Genomic DNA, 15,823 nt, shown 5'->3' on the forward strand with positions numbered 1-15,823 from the left:
TGAAGGGGACTCAAAGCAGCTTAACATAAAAGCATCAGCATAGCCATTTAAAATATACAACTATACAAATATTAAAACAGGATTAAATATAAATAGTATAAAAAATTCCCAGTTAAAAATCATTTAAACAAATTCAAAGTTAATCAGTACACAAAAGATTCCCCAGGAGATTTAAAGCCTTCCAGTGAAGCACAAGGAAGGAGCACAAGGAAGGACCCAGCATGGAGGATTCCCTCCATACAACTGCAAAAAAGGAACTTTCATCATGAACACAGTGTTCTGTTTTAATTTGATTTTAAAATTTCAGTTTCAATAAAAAATATTTTATAAAATCCCCCCTTCTTCCTGAAAAATCACTTGGGCTTCAAATTATCCAAAAAAGGGAATCTGCAAATTTTAGGACAGTTAATAACAAATAAGAATACACTCAAATAGTTTTATTGTACAAGCCCGAGGCAATGACAAAAAGGCACAAGATGCACAGATTAGTACCCTCAGAGCAAACAAGAAACAGAAGAAACCGAACAAAGGCCATCATCATGCTCACAAACAAGAATAAAATAGTTCTTGTCTTGTACTCTTGTCGCATAAGCTTAAGACTTCAACAAAATAATTACAAAAGATTTCTTGGTTGATTTGAAAAACTGAGAAGGGAAATAAAGGAGAAGGTGATATGTAGTTGCCCCACACTATTTGAATTTGTGTAAATTAGAATGTGTTAGCAAAACATTCCATCAGTTAAATCAGACTTTTAACCTATTTTGTAACTAGGAGGATGAAGTCAAGCAAATTGCTGAAAATATTGAAAACATTAATCAGAACAAAGCACCTACAAAATACATAGGCAACTATGCAATTTTGGACCATCTTGGCAGTGGCGGTTTTGGAAGTGTTTATAAGGTAAAATTGTATTTGATATATTTAAACATTTCAGGGTATTGGCATTCTTATTCTGATCTCCATATATGTTGATACTGGAAATTGGTTGCACTCATTTTTCTATCAGTAAACTTGAGTCATATGTCTGAATCAGATTTGCCCTATTAATAATTTTTTTCCATTAAAAAGTAACAGTTCTTGGGAACACTGAAATAATAGAATTTTTCTAGAATTTTTCTAATAATAGAATGCTTCTGGAACATGGCCACACAGCCCGAAAGACATACAACAACCCTAATAGAATTTTAATAGCATGTGGTAAGATGTTGCCATTTCAAAACTCAACCTAGGCATGAACTCACTGTGTTCCTTTAGGAAGCCATAGTTCCCTTATTAAGTTTGTTGTAAGTGCCATCTTATAGTTCTGCTCAAATAATTCTTAAGCTAACAAATGCCATGCATGTCAAATGACTTACAGTACAACACAATAAATACCAAAGAGTATTATTTCAGTCTTTGCTTGAATCTGGATTAGTCATAGATATTCCCCATTTCTATATTCTGTTGTGATATTATTTCAAATATCTTTTGATGTCAAAGTATTTTAATTGCATCATTAGGGCTTAAGCACTTTAAGGTGGTTATTAGATATTGAGGGAAAACATGATTTTTGGTATAGCCATAGAGCAATTAATTGTAACAAATTAATAGTATTTATTTTCCTTCATGTTCTGTCCACTGTTGTTCATATCTGTGTTTGTTTTTCCTTGTCAAAAGGTTAGAAAACATAGTAACCAAAACCTTTTAGCAATGAAAGAAATCAGTTTACACAATCCAGCATTTGGTAAGGATAAAAAAGACAGAGACAGCAGTGTGAAGAGCATTGTCTCTGAATTAACCATAATTAAAGAACAGGTGAGTTCTGAAGAACAGGTGTAAATATATTTCATAGAAATCAGTGGGGGTTTGCCCTAAGTAAATGGGTTCAGGATTGTTGATGGCAAAAAGAAACTGGATTATGGTAATTGTGCTTTGATGAGCTTGTTTTATGTTGAGTCACTCTACTGATCTGCTGTAGCTCTCTTAGAACTGACAATTCAAACTGGCAACACTGCCCCTCTAGTGTTTCACAAAAGAGTTTTCCCTTGCTCTGCCTGCAGAGTCCTCATATTCTCTCATGGGCTTGCATCCAGTTCTTCTTGAGCCCATCTCTGCTTAGCTTCTAAAATCAGGTAAGATTAGGTTGCGGGATTTTGTTCCTGTGTTTTGCCCATGAGTGATATCCATGTCACAGACAGATAATGACAGTGGCTATAGCTGCAGTGCTGTGTGATTCTCTTTTATATCACTGAGTTGAAGAGTAGTCAGCACCCCTCCCCACTCACTGCCTGTCCATATCCATCTGCTTGGAAAGTTCAGAGGGCACAGCTACCTAGAAATAGGGCATATTGCCTAGGGCCCTTATAAACTGGACATTATCCTTTGTTGAATTGAATAAACAATAGTAACTTATCAAATGTGGCATGCTCAAATATCCCATAGATACACTATAAGTCTAGAAATTTGAGTCAAAAATTGGCCCAAAATATGTTGGTCAACTTCTCCACATGTCAATGTAAATACTGTACCTTGAGTCTTAACCTTTTCTTGAAGTAAAATGGCAAAAGGTGGGGGCTTAGTCCATCCCAGGACAAGCTAAAAGAAGCACCGACTTATTACTCAGTCCTCAATGGCACTACTCCTGAATGTCAGTGGGAAAATGTCAGCCATGACTGGTTCTTTAATAATAATAATAATAATAATAATAATAATAATAATAATAATAATAATAATAAAAACTTTATTTATACCCCGCCACCATCTCCCCATGGGCACTCGGGGCGGCTAACACGGGGCAAGGCCCAACTAGCACAATTTACAGAAACAACAGCATAAATACATTGAGCAATATACAAAACACAGTAAGACATTAAAACAAGAGTCAATACAGAATAATAATAAAACTTTAGCATCGTTTTCCTAAGGTCCATCCATTACATTCTGTGTTACACACATTTAAGCTTTACCTATAGCTTTTCCATGGGTCATAACAAAATTCATAATTTTGACCCGCAAACATATCCTTGATTTATACATCAGTTCAACTAATACATAAGTATATACAGTAGTTAATTTTAAATATACCTTCAGCAATAGCGATCTCTTACAATTGTATATGTTCATATTTGTAATGTCCTCATGGACTTCACTATCCCTTTCTATGGAGAAAGAGGGACCCGGACATGGAAAGAAGGTCCACATAAGTGATGACTCATCCTCTGGAAAGAATGTTGAAAACCAGTTTCATATATGTTACAGCTGTGGATTGGGGTTTTCTTTATGGTCTGAACTAATGTTAATGAATGTAAAGATTGAATAGGAAAATTATTCAAGTTCCCAAAAGCTGTGTGCAATATTTGACTGTCAACTAATCTCATTGACCAGTACAATGATACTAATCTTTTTGCTGTGACTTAAGAAGTAGCAAATCACAAGAGAACAATGTTTTACTGTAACAGGGTTGTTATGTGTTTTCCGGGCTGTATGGCCATGTTCCAGAACATGGCTATACAGCCTTCTGGAACATGGCCATACAGTCCGGAAAACACACAACAACCCTGTGATTCCGGGCATGAAAGCCTTCGACAACACATTTTTACCGTAACAGTTTCTGTAACAGGAGGAACATAAAAGACCTAAGCACAGGATTTTAATTGGCTATTGACTCCTATCTAATTTAACTCATAAAGACGGCAGAAAAGGTATGAGCTAAGAAACATGTCTGATTTTATCCTGAGTTGCCTATAGGATTCAGTTATTGGCAGTTGTGCCTCTTATTTTATTTCTAGCACAGATATTCATATTAGTGTATGAAAATTGTATATATATCATGTATATAAGTTTGTGTATTTTTATAGTTGCTCTGGTCACAGTATATTTACAACTGACAAGAGATTTCTATTATTTCCATAGAAAGCCAGAATTTCCTAGTTGTGCTTTTTAATCAAGTGCACAATGGAAAATGATTAAATGAAAATTGTAGCTTTTTATTTCTCCACCTAATCTTTAAGTAGAACCATAGATGTTCCATCCTTCTAGTGGAACACTTGATCCTGAAATACATTGTCTCATGGACAACTTTTACAAGGATACTAACACCATGTTTATAAGTAACATTTTGTGTGGTACAGGGACTATTTAAGAGACATAGCAACAACAACTCATCAGTTTGTGTGTATGGATATTATTGTCTTAAAGATCAAGCCGGAATAGATTGGGAAAAATTTGCACCATTTACACCTTGAGTCCAGGCAGTTATGGTTGTTTGCTTTGTTTATTTTCTGGTTCAAAGCAAAATATTCATTCCACAGATCATTCCCCCTCCTCCATGCTAACTCAGAACATTGGCACATTGATGTACACCCTGTCCCAACCTGTATACTGAGTTTGCTCTTGTCTTGGAGAAAATTGGATTACTTACTTTGTAGACTGAGATGTTTAAAAGTGGGGCACCATGATAGTTAGCACAGATTTGTTAGTGTTGTTTAATGTATTACTGAACTTCCGGATGAAAAAGGATTTAGAAATGGGTAGAACAGACAGTGGGAATAAAACTACTTTTGAGGGGACACTACTGTCAGCAAGTTTCACCAAGTTTACAAGTAGAATTTTACATATTTGGCTTATTTTGGACTAAGTTCTTTAAACATAATATAATGTCCTTTTCCCCAAATCAGATTAATTGGACTGAAGGTGCTGCAATTGTGAATAGGACTCTACTACGTAGCTGCACTTTGCAGATGTTATAAATGTGTTTTATTTCAGGTTTTCCACACCAGTAGTAATCTTTGTAGGGTGGCTAATGACAATATGTTGCAGTGTTTGCCAGGGTAGAACTTAAATTACAAAGAAAGACTTTTTAAAAGAGAGAAATTAATTTAAAGCTCTAAATTAAGAAGGTAGTAACTATCCTGGATGTGAACAGCAAACTTTCTAATCCACTATTCTTTTCAGAGAATGCAGCTGGCCTATTCTTGGATGGAATGCTGGGCTAGATAAATCTTTTGGTTTAATTAGAGAAAGATATTTTTATAATGGAGAAGTTAATGAGAGGTAGTTGCATATTTATAGGCAATACAGAAAAAATAAGATTCAGCATTGTATTTTTAATGGATCTTGTTACAGTACCTTTGATTATTGATAATAGCACAATCTGAAAGGTTATAATGATGACCGTAATCCTAGCACTTACTTAGAATAGCTTCCACTTAGAGGAACATTCTAAAACAACATAGAAATGGATGTTCCATTTAACCTTAACTGTATACATTATTTTTATTGTAGCTTTATCATCCTAATGTGGTACGATATTACAGAACATTCTTAGAAAGTAAGTATAAACTTACAGGGCTACAATCTGCAGCTAATGTGTTACCATACTAAGATTTTTAATAACGGAGCTATAAGAAGATAATGATGTGTGTACTTTCTCAGTAAAGAAGCTTGTGATATTTACTGTAGGGTCCATACTTTAGGAGACTTAGGATAATTTGACTTAGGTTTAGATTTTTTTTTAAAAAAAAAATTGGTACTTATTTCCAAGGAAGAAAGCACTCAGTAGATATTACTTCTCATTGGGTGTCTTTAAAATTGCTTTAGTTAAATTTGAAAAGAGAAAATGTTATGTGAGAGACTCCAGAAGACCTAATGTATATGTAGGTCAGATTATTTCAGTTTGGAAAATGCAGTTTTTCTTTCCCAGATGACCACACCATAGCTCACATTCCTGCAATTTTAACATTTGGACAACTTTGTCCCTCATGAATAGACTTCAGATAAATAGTCAAAGAAATTGAGACATCCAACATTGGCTGTATCTTCATTGTGTTGGAGACCTCAGTAGATTACAGATTCCGCTGATGTATCAACCATCTGACAGATCTGAGCTGATTGTAGCTCTGTGTTGGAGCCCAAATTTGTTTTCTTGGATAGCTTCAGTGTTAAAGCTGAAGTCAAGTCAGGATCTTTTTGATTTGTTAACTGCAGTGGGTCTGTTCCAGTCTAACCCATCATACTATGCATTTAGTATATACACTGTTTTGCCCAGGCAGTCCTATTCTGAAAGTCATTGTAATCATTTAATAATTTCATTTTGATCATATAGACCACAGTGTTGTAATTTCCCCCCCCAAAAAACTCTAAGACTAATTAGTCTTCTCCCACAGTCATTTATCAAAGTAGATTCCAAGGTTTTCAGAAGGCATACCAGAATAATATTACCTAGCCAGCCACTGGTGATGGAAATTGAGTATTTTATTGCCATTGCAGTTTCATTTTGTTATGCATAGATGACAAGCTGTACATAATCATGGAGCTCATTGAAGGGGCACCCCTAGGAGAACATTTTCACTCTTTGAAAGAGAAGCAACAACACTTTTCAGAAGAAAGGATATGGAATATATTTATTCAGGTAAGAATCTATTTATCTTTATTGCTTTCCTATGTATATTTTCAGAGATAATGAGGATGCTTCCACTGGGCTTAAACCCATGACCAAGTGGGTTTAAGAAACCTGCTTCATTGTGGGTTTAAGTCCCCATGCCTTTGCCAAAAACCCAGACTTTCCCGGGGGGGGGGGGAGTGTCCCCTATGCCGGCAAAAACTTACTGGGCTGCCGTGGTGTCTCCGCCAGCCCTCCTGCCACATAGAAATGACATGGCAGGAGGCAGAGGGCCAGGAGTGATTCTCCTCACCCCACCTCCTGGTGTGTCATTTCTATGTGCCAGGAGGCCTGCTGGAGAGGCAGAATGGCAACCTGGTAAGTTTTCTTGTATTTTAAGAGCTTGGGGGGGGTGCCCTCCCCAGTTCTCTGGGCTTTTGGAAGCCTGAAGAACCGAGATGAGCTCTGGGGACTGACCCGGGTACTGTGGAAGCAGTCCTATGGGTCAGTCCCCACATGCCCCATACCCCATTAGACCCAGGCCTTCCACGAATGCCCAGGTCTAATGGGGTATCAAATTAATTTGGGACAAAACAGGGTTTACCTGATTTGTCTGAAATCAATTAGCTTTTACCTGAGGTGTTGTTTGGATGCCTCAGGTAGAAGCTCGACAGGGCCTGTATTTTGGGCCTGGTCTGGAAGCGCCCTGAGTTTTGGTGCTTAAAAAACAGGGATCTGTATTTTTGTACTCTATAAAGCATTGTTTTTCAGTAACACATGGGTTATGATGATAAATAATAATTATTAATTGTTCCAAAGAAGTGATCGAAATTAAAAATCACAGATCCAGGAGCAATATATTAAGGATCTTTCTAGATGGAGAAAGCAAGGTTATGGTATTTAGCAGAAGTGAAATGGATTAATTTACTGCAATAAGGTGTCCTCTTTCGAAGACCACATCTAGCCTTCACAACAAAAAAACCAGTCCACTGGAAAGAAGGCTGTCTTCTCTGAAGCAAGCCATTTGTGTCCTTGCATGCTAGATATAATGCGACGGGGACCTGTGCAAGCCAAACAGTGTAACTAAGACTTTTCTTGTGCTAATTAATTTGATGAAAGATAGACATTATTTTGTTTAATTGAGGGCCATTGTTCTAGTTTCATCCTGCAACCATTCTTTCCATGGTCTGTATGTGGTTTTCATGCTTCATTATAGGGTGCATTCTTCTCCCATACTAGGATTTAAACTACCATCTAGTTAGCAGATGTAGTTGACACTGTGTTCTATTTAACTTTTTTTAAATTGTAAAGCTCTGCTTAGCTCTTCGGTATTTGCACAAAGAGAAGAGGATTGTCCATCGAGACTTAACTCCAAACAACATCATGCTGGGAGATAAAGATAAAGTAACAATCAGTAAGTTGAAATTTCACAGTACTAGTAGATTTGTCGCAGTGAAGTCAGGATAAATTGAAACATTGTTTCCAGTGATTATTTACAAATAAAATATTTTATTTTAATAAAACTGTACTGTTAAGTGTGCTGTGTATACTTTTGCATATAGTCATCCCTCTTTTGGTTTAAGTTTTACAAATCATTGCTACCATCTCTGCTGCTGCCCTATGCCATTTTAGAGAATTTGATAACAGTGGTGTCTATCTTGAGATGTATTCAGCTCCATCAGGCTTAGTCAGCAGTCAAATCTCCAATTACAGTGACAAAATCAAACTAGCTGGATAGCTGAGCCTGGCCCTGTATGTATTCCCTCAGACATTTGCTCAGGTAAGCATGGCAGAAGAGGATTGGACAAAAGAGTTCAAGGAAGGAAGGGTGCATTGTATGCATTCCTTCTCATACTCTCTTGGGCAGGTGGGGGAAAGAGGAAATATGGGGAGAGAGAGGGAGGACATGCACATTAGTGTGTTTGTACATTTGCTCACTTGGTTGGGGGAAGAGGATGGGATGTGAGAGGCGTCTACATGCCATTCTCTTGTGTACACACTTGCTTCTCTCCTCCTTAAGTGAGTCAGTGAGTGAAGAAGCAGGTGAATGTATGGGCCTAACCACCCAGCAAGTACTGGGACTTTGGGGGCATGTTGAATACAGTTTAGGCAGCCTAGAGATAGTCACTTTTTTTCACTTTTTCAGGGGTCCTGTGCTCATAACCTCCACAAATGTGGACAGGTGACTGTATATAGTTATTGGATACCTTTTTTTCAAACTTTTCAGTATGCTATTGAATGTTTTTTAAAACAATATTCATGACGTACTTTTGCTCTGTATTTGAATACAGGGGGTACACTTCTAAGCCAGGTGTTTCCTATTTTTTCTCCTTTTTTGCATGAGGACAGCAATTTCCCACTTATTATTTTTGGAAAAGAAGAAATGCAAAGGGGCCTTGTGCATATATAAAATTTATTTACCTTTTCAGCAGTCCATTAAGCCATGTCTGACTCAACAGGGATAGTTAATCAATTAGATAATTTGAAGGGGTCCTTGAAACCACTCCTACTTAAAGGCATGGTCCATGAATTGGTGGCAGTCCATGATGGGATTTCAGAAAAGAAAGAAACAGCTGTAATAAATGGGCATGAATGGGAGTACTGGTCCCTGCACACCTTGGGGTTTTCAACATCAGACAGCTTAAAAAGCATTGCTGGTTAACTATCCACTGGTATTTATTGTGTTCAGATGGCAAGGCAGGGATGTTATCTGCACCAGCTTATGATCCTTATTTGCATTTTAAAAACCTTTCATTGATGCATCAATTGATTTACAAATGCAAATATTAACTTCCTTTGAATGGCATGCTGTTACAAAATGTCTTTATGCTGGCTTTTAATTAAGATGTTTTATTTGGAGCTATTATAAACCAGGGTAGGCTAAGCACCCCATCTGAACCCCAAGCCCATTTCTACAGCTCATTAATTGATAGCTTAGAGAGAGGCCTACTGAATTGCTTCCCCAACCCCTTAAGTTACAAATGTGGCTATGTTGGGGTAATGTGTAGACGCTCCTCCACAATTTTGGTGTTGAGTCATGTGTGACCCGCAGACTTTGGGAAGATCCCCACTCTTTGTTCTCTTTGATATGATGGTCCAAATTCTCACTGTTGTACATATAGAAAAGATTATTCAGACCAATTAATGCCATCGTTACTTTAACGTTTACTTTTTGGAAGACATGGCTCTCTAAAACAGAAGCCCATTTTGAGCTGAGTGTATTTACTGTTTGATAGTCAGTTGTCAAATGTGAAGTAGATGGGAGGCAGTTATAGGGGATCTATGCCAAAATGTAGCCCAGTTGCTGGCATTCATTCAGTGATCTAGTTCAGATGCCACAATAGCTAAATGCAGTGAGGAAACTCCCACTTGCAGTTTGCAAATAGGATAATTTATACAGTCGAGTGCACCTTCTGAAAGTACAAGAGGCCAGACATCCCAGTGGAGGAGCCAAGTGGAGTAGTTGAGCAGTGTTCATGGTGATGCTTACTCTTTCTCAATAAGTCAACATATCTAAGAGTGTGCAAGTATGGATAGTATGTTTTAATACTTGTTAGACATGTCTTTCCTAGATATACATGGGAAATAACCTGATCTACTCCTTCAATTTGCATTGCAAGTGAAAATAAAACCTGTAGTGTTATCTTCATACACATAATTAAGCAGAAGGAAGTTGAATGCAGTAGTCTTCATTGTTATTGCAAATTAGAAACTTAATAATTCTTCATTCAATTAGTTTGCCGTTTGGAGTAGGGCCATGTATCTTTGGAAGACAGGCATACGATTCAGTTTAGTGGGCTGTAATAATGATGTTTTAGATGAAGAACAAATAAGCACTATGGGGGCGGGGGAAGCATTTAGCTTTGTTTCCTTTGGGGCAGAAGCGCCTTCTTAATGTTTCCCGTTCTCATTTGAGTTTCATGAATAATTAAATAGTATCATTATGAGTTTCTGAGCATGTGTTTAAGTAACTGCAGCTATGCTACAAAACACTTTGAAAGACAAGGCTGTATCACATTAACGTCTAAATAAACATAAACTGGAATTGAACTGGGGATGCTTTGCCTTGTCTTATATATCATTAGAAGATATAGAGGGACATTAAAGGCAGTAGGCTGGATTTGACATAATTAAATATATTTTGAGGTTACCATGCTGTGTTGATATACTTTTCATTTGAGAAGTCAATAAACATTCAGACTTCTTTCATGATCACTGAAACTGTTAGCTATTAATCAGCACCTTAACCAATGTACTTCATTTGCATGCAGAGTCAGTAGGTGTTTGGGAAGAACATAATAATCTTGGATAGTAGACCTTTTTATTTCTTCTTGTTATCATAGTCAGATGGGGTTGTACAAGTACTGGACCGGTATCTGGATGTTATGATGCACTGGATGAAAGTTAGGCAACTGAAGCTGAATTGTAGATTTTGTAGATTCATGGTTTTCAGGTATAGGAGTTGAATAAACAGCCTATGTTGGATGACATTAGACATCTCCTGAGGAAGCAAATACATAACTTGAGAGTATTCATGGATCCATTCTTTATCATTGAAGGCCCAGGTAGACTCTGTGGCTTGGGCTGCTTCGGGCTAATTTGGAGTGGCTTCCCAATTGTGGCATTTCCTGTGCAGGGGTAACTTAGTCACATTGTTTCATTCACTGGCAACTACAAGATTAGATTACTTGTTGAATGGTCTACAGCAGTGGTTCCCAAACTTATTTGCCCTGCTGCCCCCTTTCCAGAAAATATATGACTCAGCACCCCCTGGAAAGGGGGGCGTGGCTTAGAGGGGTGGGCGTGGCTCCTGCTCAAGAGGGTGGGGCTGAGCCTCTCCCCTAGTCCAAGATTCAGGGCTGGGAGGGGGAGGTGGGTGGGGTCACAAATGGGCGGCCAGGACTGGGATGGGTGGAGTTACGAGCTCTGAGGCAGGGATGCGCTTCTATCTCTGTCCTGTGGTGCCTGCCAGGACACAGGAGGCGGGGCTAGATGAGGGGGTGGAGCCTCTATCCAAATGCCTGATGGGGCTGAACCTCTATACCCCGCCCCTGTGTTCTAACAAGTGCCTCAGGGAGCTATACAGAGGCTCAGCCCTGTCTTGCGCTCTTGGGAGAGGCCCTAGCTCCACCCTTTAGTCCTAAAAGGCCTCTCAGGAGAGGTATAGAGGCTCAGCCCTGTCTCGGGCTCTTGGAAGGAGGCCTTGTCTCCTTCCCTAGCTCCGCCCTCTGTGTCCCAACAAGCGCCTCAGGAGAGGTATAGACTCTCAGCCCTGTCTCGGGCTCTTGGGAAGAAGCCACGCCCACTCCTCTAGCTCTGCCCCCTGTGTGTCCTAACAGGCACCTCAGGTGCTCATCCCTGTCTCCAGCACTTGGGAAGAGGCCCCGCCCCTCCTCTGGCCCCGCCCCCGTGTCCTAATAGGTGCCATCACCGCCCCCCTGGATTGCTCCAGCGCCCACTGGTCTTATTGCACAGTGTTTTAAATTCTTCTGATTTAAGTATTGCATATATATGGTCATAAATATATTAAGTAAAATCCTGCAAAATTAAAGCAGGTACCAGGACTGAAATTGTAAGTTGGGTATATGTAGTAATTATGCATTAGCTAGAAAATCTTAAGTATAGTATTTTTATTCTGTTTAAAATTTCTAAGGGCCTTATATCTTTTACATTTTTAATGTTAGTATTGGGAATTATTTTCATGCTGATTTAGTAGATTTCACTTTTCAGTAATGTGTATATAATTGGCAGCATCTCTCTGGTTCACACTGGTTCTGAGTGCTAAATTTTAATACCATGTGCTAGTATGGATTGTAATTTCAGTTTGGAGGCATCGGATGCTTATATTCATATGTAAAGTACAATGCATGTAATGGTATGGATTTAAATTTCTCTTCTGAACAACTGACACTGATGCATTAACCATATGAGACAGACAAGAACTAAAATGTGCATTGCTCAGGGTGTCTTTGCAGACTGTACACTGTATGCTTCAGATATGGCTGAATTGTTGTCACAGATGAGAATGCTATCTCTGAAAACTTTTTCAGATGTTTAGGGAAGCAATACATGTGCAGATTGTATAGAAAGCTATCAAACAAACAAGAAGTCATACCAGCTTTGTACAAAAAGGCACATTATGACCTACTTGTACATTTAAAATGCTTTCTGGAAGATTAGTTAAAATGGACACAGGGTGTACTAAAGCAAGGAGCCACAACATGGAGCTCTTGCATTATATTTAGAATTCTCTTGCTAATTCAACTCCTTTCATTAAATAGGTTTTTTAATATGCTGAGAATTCAATAGCTATTTGAAAAATATTAGCATAGAATAAAACAGAAAGATGGCAAGGCAGTGGAGTTATTCCAGTTTTTTTCCACTGAATCTGGACTCTCTCACTGCATTATTAGAATTTGTAGAACAAATATCCCTGCCGCCACCACCCTGAACCTGAAAACATTGCCTTAAAAATGTAATTACTGTACTTATCATTCTAAGACCCTCCACAATACTTTTAGTTCCCCTTTCAGAACTAACTAAAATATAAACAATTCTAGTTACTTTAAAAAAAACTGCAATAATCCACTGGCTTCTGGTACCAAATGCACCAAAGTCATGATGAGGCCATATACCCCCTCAAATGTTTAAACCTCTAAAAATAAAAATATCAGTGAGAATTGCATTTAAAATACAAAACAATTGTAATTACTTCTCAGGAAGAGTGGGGTTAACCCTCATTAATTGTAATCATTTGCAATTATTATGGAACATGTTATTTAACTATTGTAAAAGAAAATGAATGGCAGGCAACCTTGAAAGCCCTACATGGTTGGGTCCAGGTTACGTACAGGATCACCTCCTGCATAATCCACCCTTTAGGAGGTCCTCTAATAGATGCTTATTCCAACCAGTTAGTGCCCAACTGGTCACCGTTACCCACAGGAGTTTTTCATTGGCTACCCCATGACTGTGGAATGACCAGCTAAAAGAGCTGTCGGAATTTAAAACTCAATTGAAGACCCATCTCTTCTGACAGGTTTTCCCAGTCAACTTTCAATCATAAGTTTTGATTTACATTTTATTGCTACTAGATGCCAATTCTGTATCTGTGTTTAGTGTAAGTTTTTAATATATTTTTGTGTTTTTATCTGTTTAATTTATTGTATATATTTTATGTTCATATTTTTTTACTTTGTTGTATCCTGCGTTGAGCCATCAGGAGAGGCAGGTAATAAATTCTGTTGTTGTTGTTGTTGTTGTTAAAGTGGATCAAAGAGGGGCTTCCATGGAAATTAAAAGCAACAAACGGAGGTTAAAAATAAATACAACGTTGTTCCCGTGGTTATTGAACATACTGGGAGATGTGACAAAACATAGTGTGCCCATATGGCCACTGTCCATTGAATCTTAGAAGATGAAAAAGGGGAGAATTATAGAATATTTTAATTAGCGTATTCAGTTAGATGATTTTAAATAAAATTATATCTGTGAGCATAGGGAATAATGTGAGTGCAGGCAAGTTTTAAAAGTGAAAGAAGCTATGGGTCTTATGGAGTTACAGAAAAGAAAAGAATATTAGTGCTACGTTTCTTTTAATATTGAAGAGAAATGTTGCAGCACAAAATTTCTGAAGGTCACTTCCATCCTCCACCTTAAAATTCAGGATTTCAAAGTGGAGGGTAGACCTATGGTAGCATGTAGGGCAAAGAGGGCAAGCTCAGTTCCACAGCCGTCAACAGACTTATAAACTATGATACAGGAGCACAGAAGCTGTCTCAAGAAAGTGATTAGGTATATTTCCCAGGGATTCATGAGACACCGGATTTACAAGCTGTTTTAAGACACTGTTTGTAAATGTACCAAGTGGGAGTCAATGTAGTCTTGGGGAGCAAAAGTAGAACCATAAATGTTGGTGTGATCAGGTAGACAATATGTCCACAGAGGTAAGAGTTAATTTGAATGCCAGTACTTCACAAATTAATCTAAATCCCTATGCTTCCAAAGTGAATGTAAATCCTCATACTGCTCCAGCCTTCCAATACATGACCAGAGAAGCAGTAAATAATGAATTAACCACTATTTTGTCGGGGTGTAATAATCAGTTGGTACTGCATAGCAATGAATTTAGAAATTTTAATCCAGTGAATTTAAACCCAAGAAATTGATACTTGCATACAAATGCAATAAATGCAATGAATTTGATAAAGATTATGAATTTTTATGAGCATGGGTTACAGCAACCAATGAGCTCTCATTGAAAGGGTATATCTGACAAGCAGAGTTTAAATGAAGATAGGGTCTTAAAAAAGGAAAAAGAGGGAAAGACGAAATAGATGTAAATGCAGACCAAGAGAGGTGCTCAAAAATAAAACAAAATGCTGATTGGTCACACAGGGATGTAAATTTAGAAAAAGAGGATGGCTGGGTTGTTGTATGTTTTCTGGGCTGTATGACCATGTTCCAGAAGTATTCTCTCCTGACGTTTCGCCCACATCTATGGCAGGTATCCTCAGAGGTTGTGAGATGTGGACAAAATGTCAGGAGAGAATACCTCTGGAACATGGCCACACAGCCTGGAAAACATACAACAACCCTGTGATCCCGGCCATGAAAGCCTTCGACAACACAAAGAGGTTGATTGGCAGGATATAACAATGGAGAATGATGTTATTGATGAAAGCTGCTTTTCTTTCTGTAGCAATTATTCTGAGGAAAGGTCACAGGACTATTAAGTAAGTAGATGAGAGGAAGACTGAGGTTATCCTGAATGAAGCACATGAAGCTTCAGCTTTAACTATAAGGACATTGGAGGTTATGCCTGTGTTTGCTCAGGCAGCAGTTTTATTGGTGCAAGAGACCATGGAAAGTTGGAATTTGAGTGTATATGATTTGCTTTCCATAAAGTGTTGAATAGCATTCAGAAATTATTAGAATATGTGGCAGATGTAGGACATAATTCTGCATTTCCTGCAAGGCATATAAATGTGATATCAGTATCAAGGAGATCACTGTGGCTGTGTCATTAGGAAGCACACTTGAAATCTAGAAATAATATGCCCTATATTTCATTCAAAACAGAATTGCTCTTTCTGAAATAGACCTAGGAGAAAGTATAGGTAAAGAGTAAGGAGAGGAAACAGGTCATGCCTACTATATACAGGAAGAGATTGGATAGAAAACCATTTAAAGAAAGTTTTATCTTCCTTTCATGGAAGAAGAGGAGATGGTGAGCAATCAGATTTCATGTATCAATGTCAACGGTGGCTTAGGCCATATTCTCAACTTGGATGAACAGAACAGTATAGTAGACAGGGTCAAGGAAGAAGATCAGAGCCCCGAAGGAGTACATCTCAATATTGTCAGGAATATCTTCTAGTTGGAAATTCCATCAGACCAGTTGGTCATTAATTTAGTGACTCAAGTGTAAAAATAATAATGATAAGCAGATACTTTCCATCTCCA

The 15,823-nt window shown here is 38.0% G+C and overlaps 1 protein-coding gene across 15 annotated transcripts in view; it reads left to right on the forward strand.

Moving 5' to 3' along the window:
* Nucleotides 1-15,823, forward strand: part of nek10 (NIMA related kinase 10) — a 106,521-nt gene that overhangs the window by 26,945 nt on the left and 63,753 nt on the right. For 13 of the 15 annotated variants that reach the window (XR_010007101.1, XR_010007100.1, XR_010007098.1 and 10 more), the window contains 5 exons: nt 772-900; nt 1,657-1,794; nt 5,263-5,308; nt 6,267-6,388; nt 7,670-7,772. Coding sequence is in view for 12 of the 15 variants with exons in the window: in XM_062983790.1 (XP_062839860.1) it covers nt 772-900; nt 1,657-1,794; nt 5,263-5,308; nt 6,267-6,388; nt 7,670-7,772 (538 nt within the window). In the remaining 3 variants the exon portion in view is untranslated. Of the gene's footprint in view, nt 1-771; nt 901-1,656; nt 1,795-5,262; nt 5,309-6,266; nt 6,389-7,669; nt 7,773-15,823 lie in introns of those variants that run through there. The other 2 variants (XM_062983789.1, XM_062983791.1) reach the window with 2 other exon arrangements.

This window comes from Anolis carolinensis, chromosome 6, assembly GCF_035594765.1.
Source record: "Anolis carolinensis isolate JA03-04 chromosome 6, rAnoCar3.1.pri, whole genome shotgun sequence".
NCBI classification, from domain to species: Eukaryota; Metazoa; Chordata; class Lepidosauria; order Squamata; family Dactyloidae; genus Anolis; species Anolis carolinensis.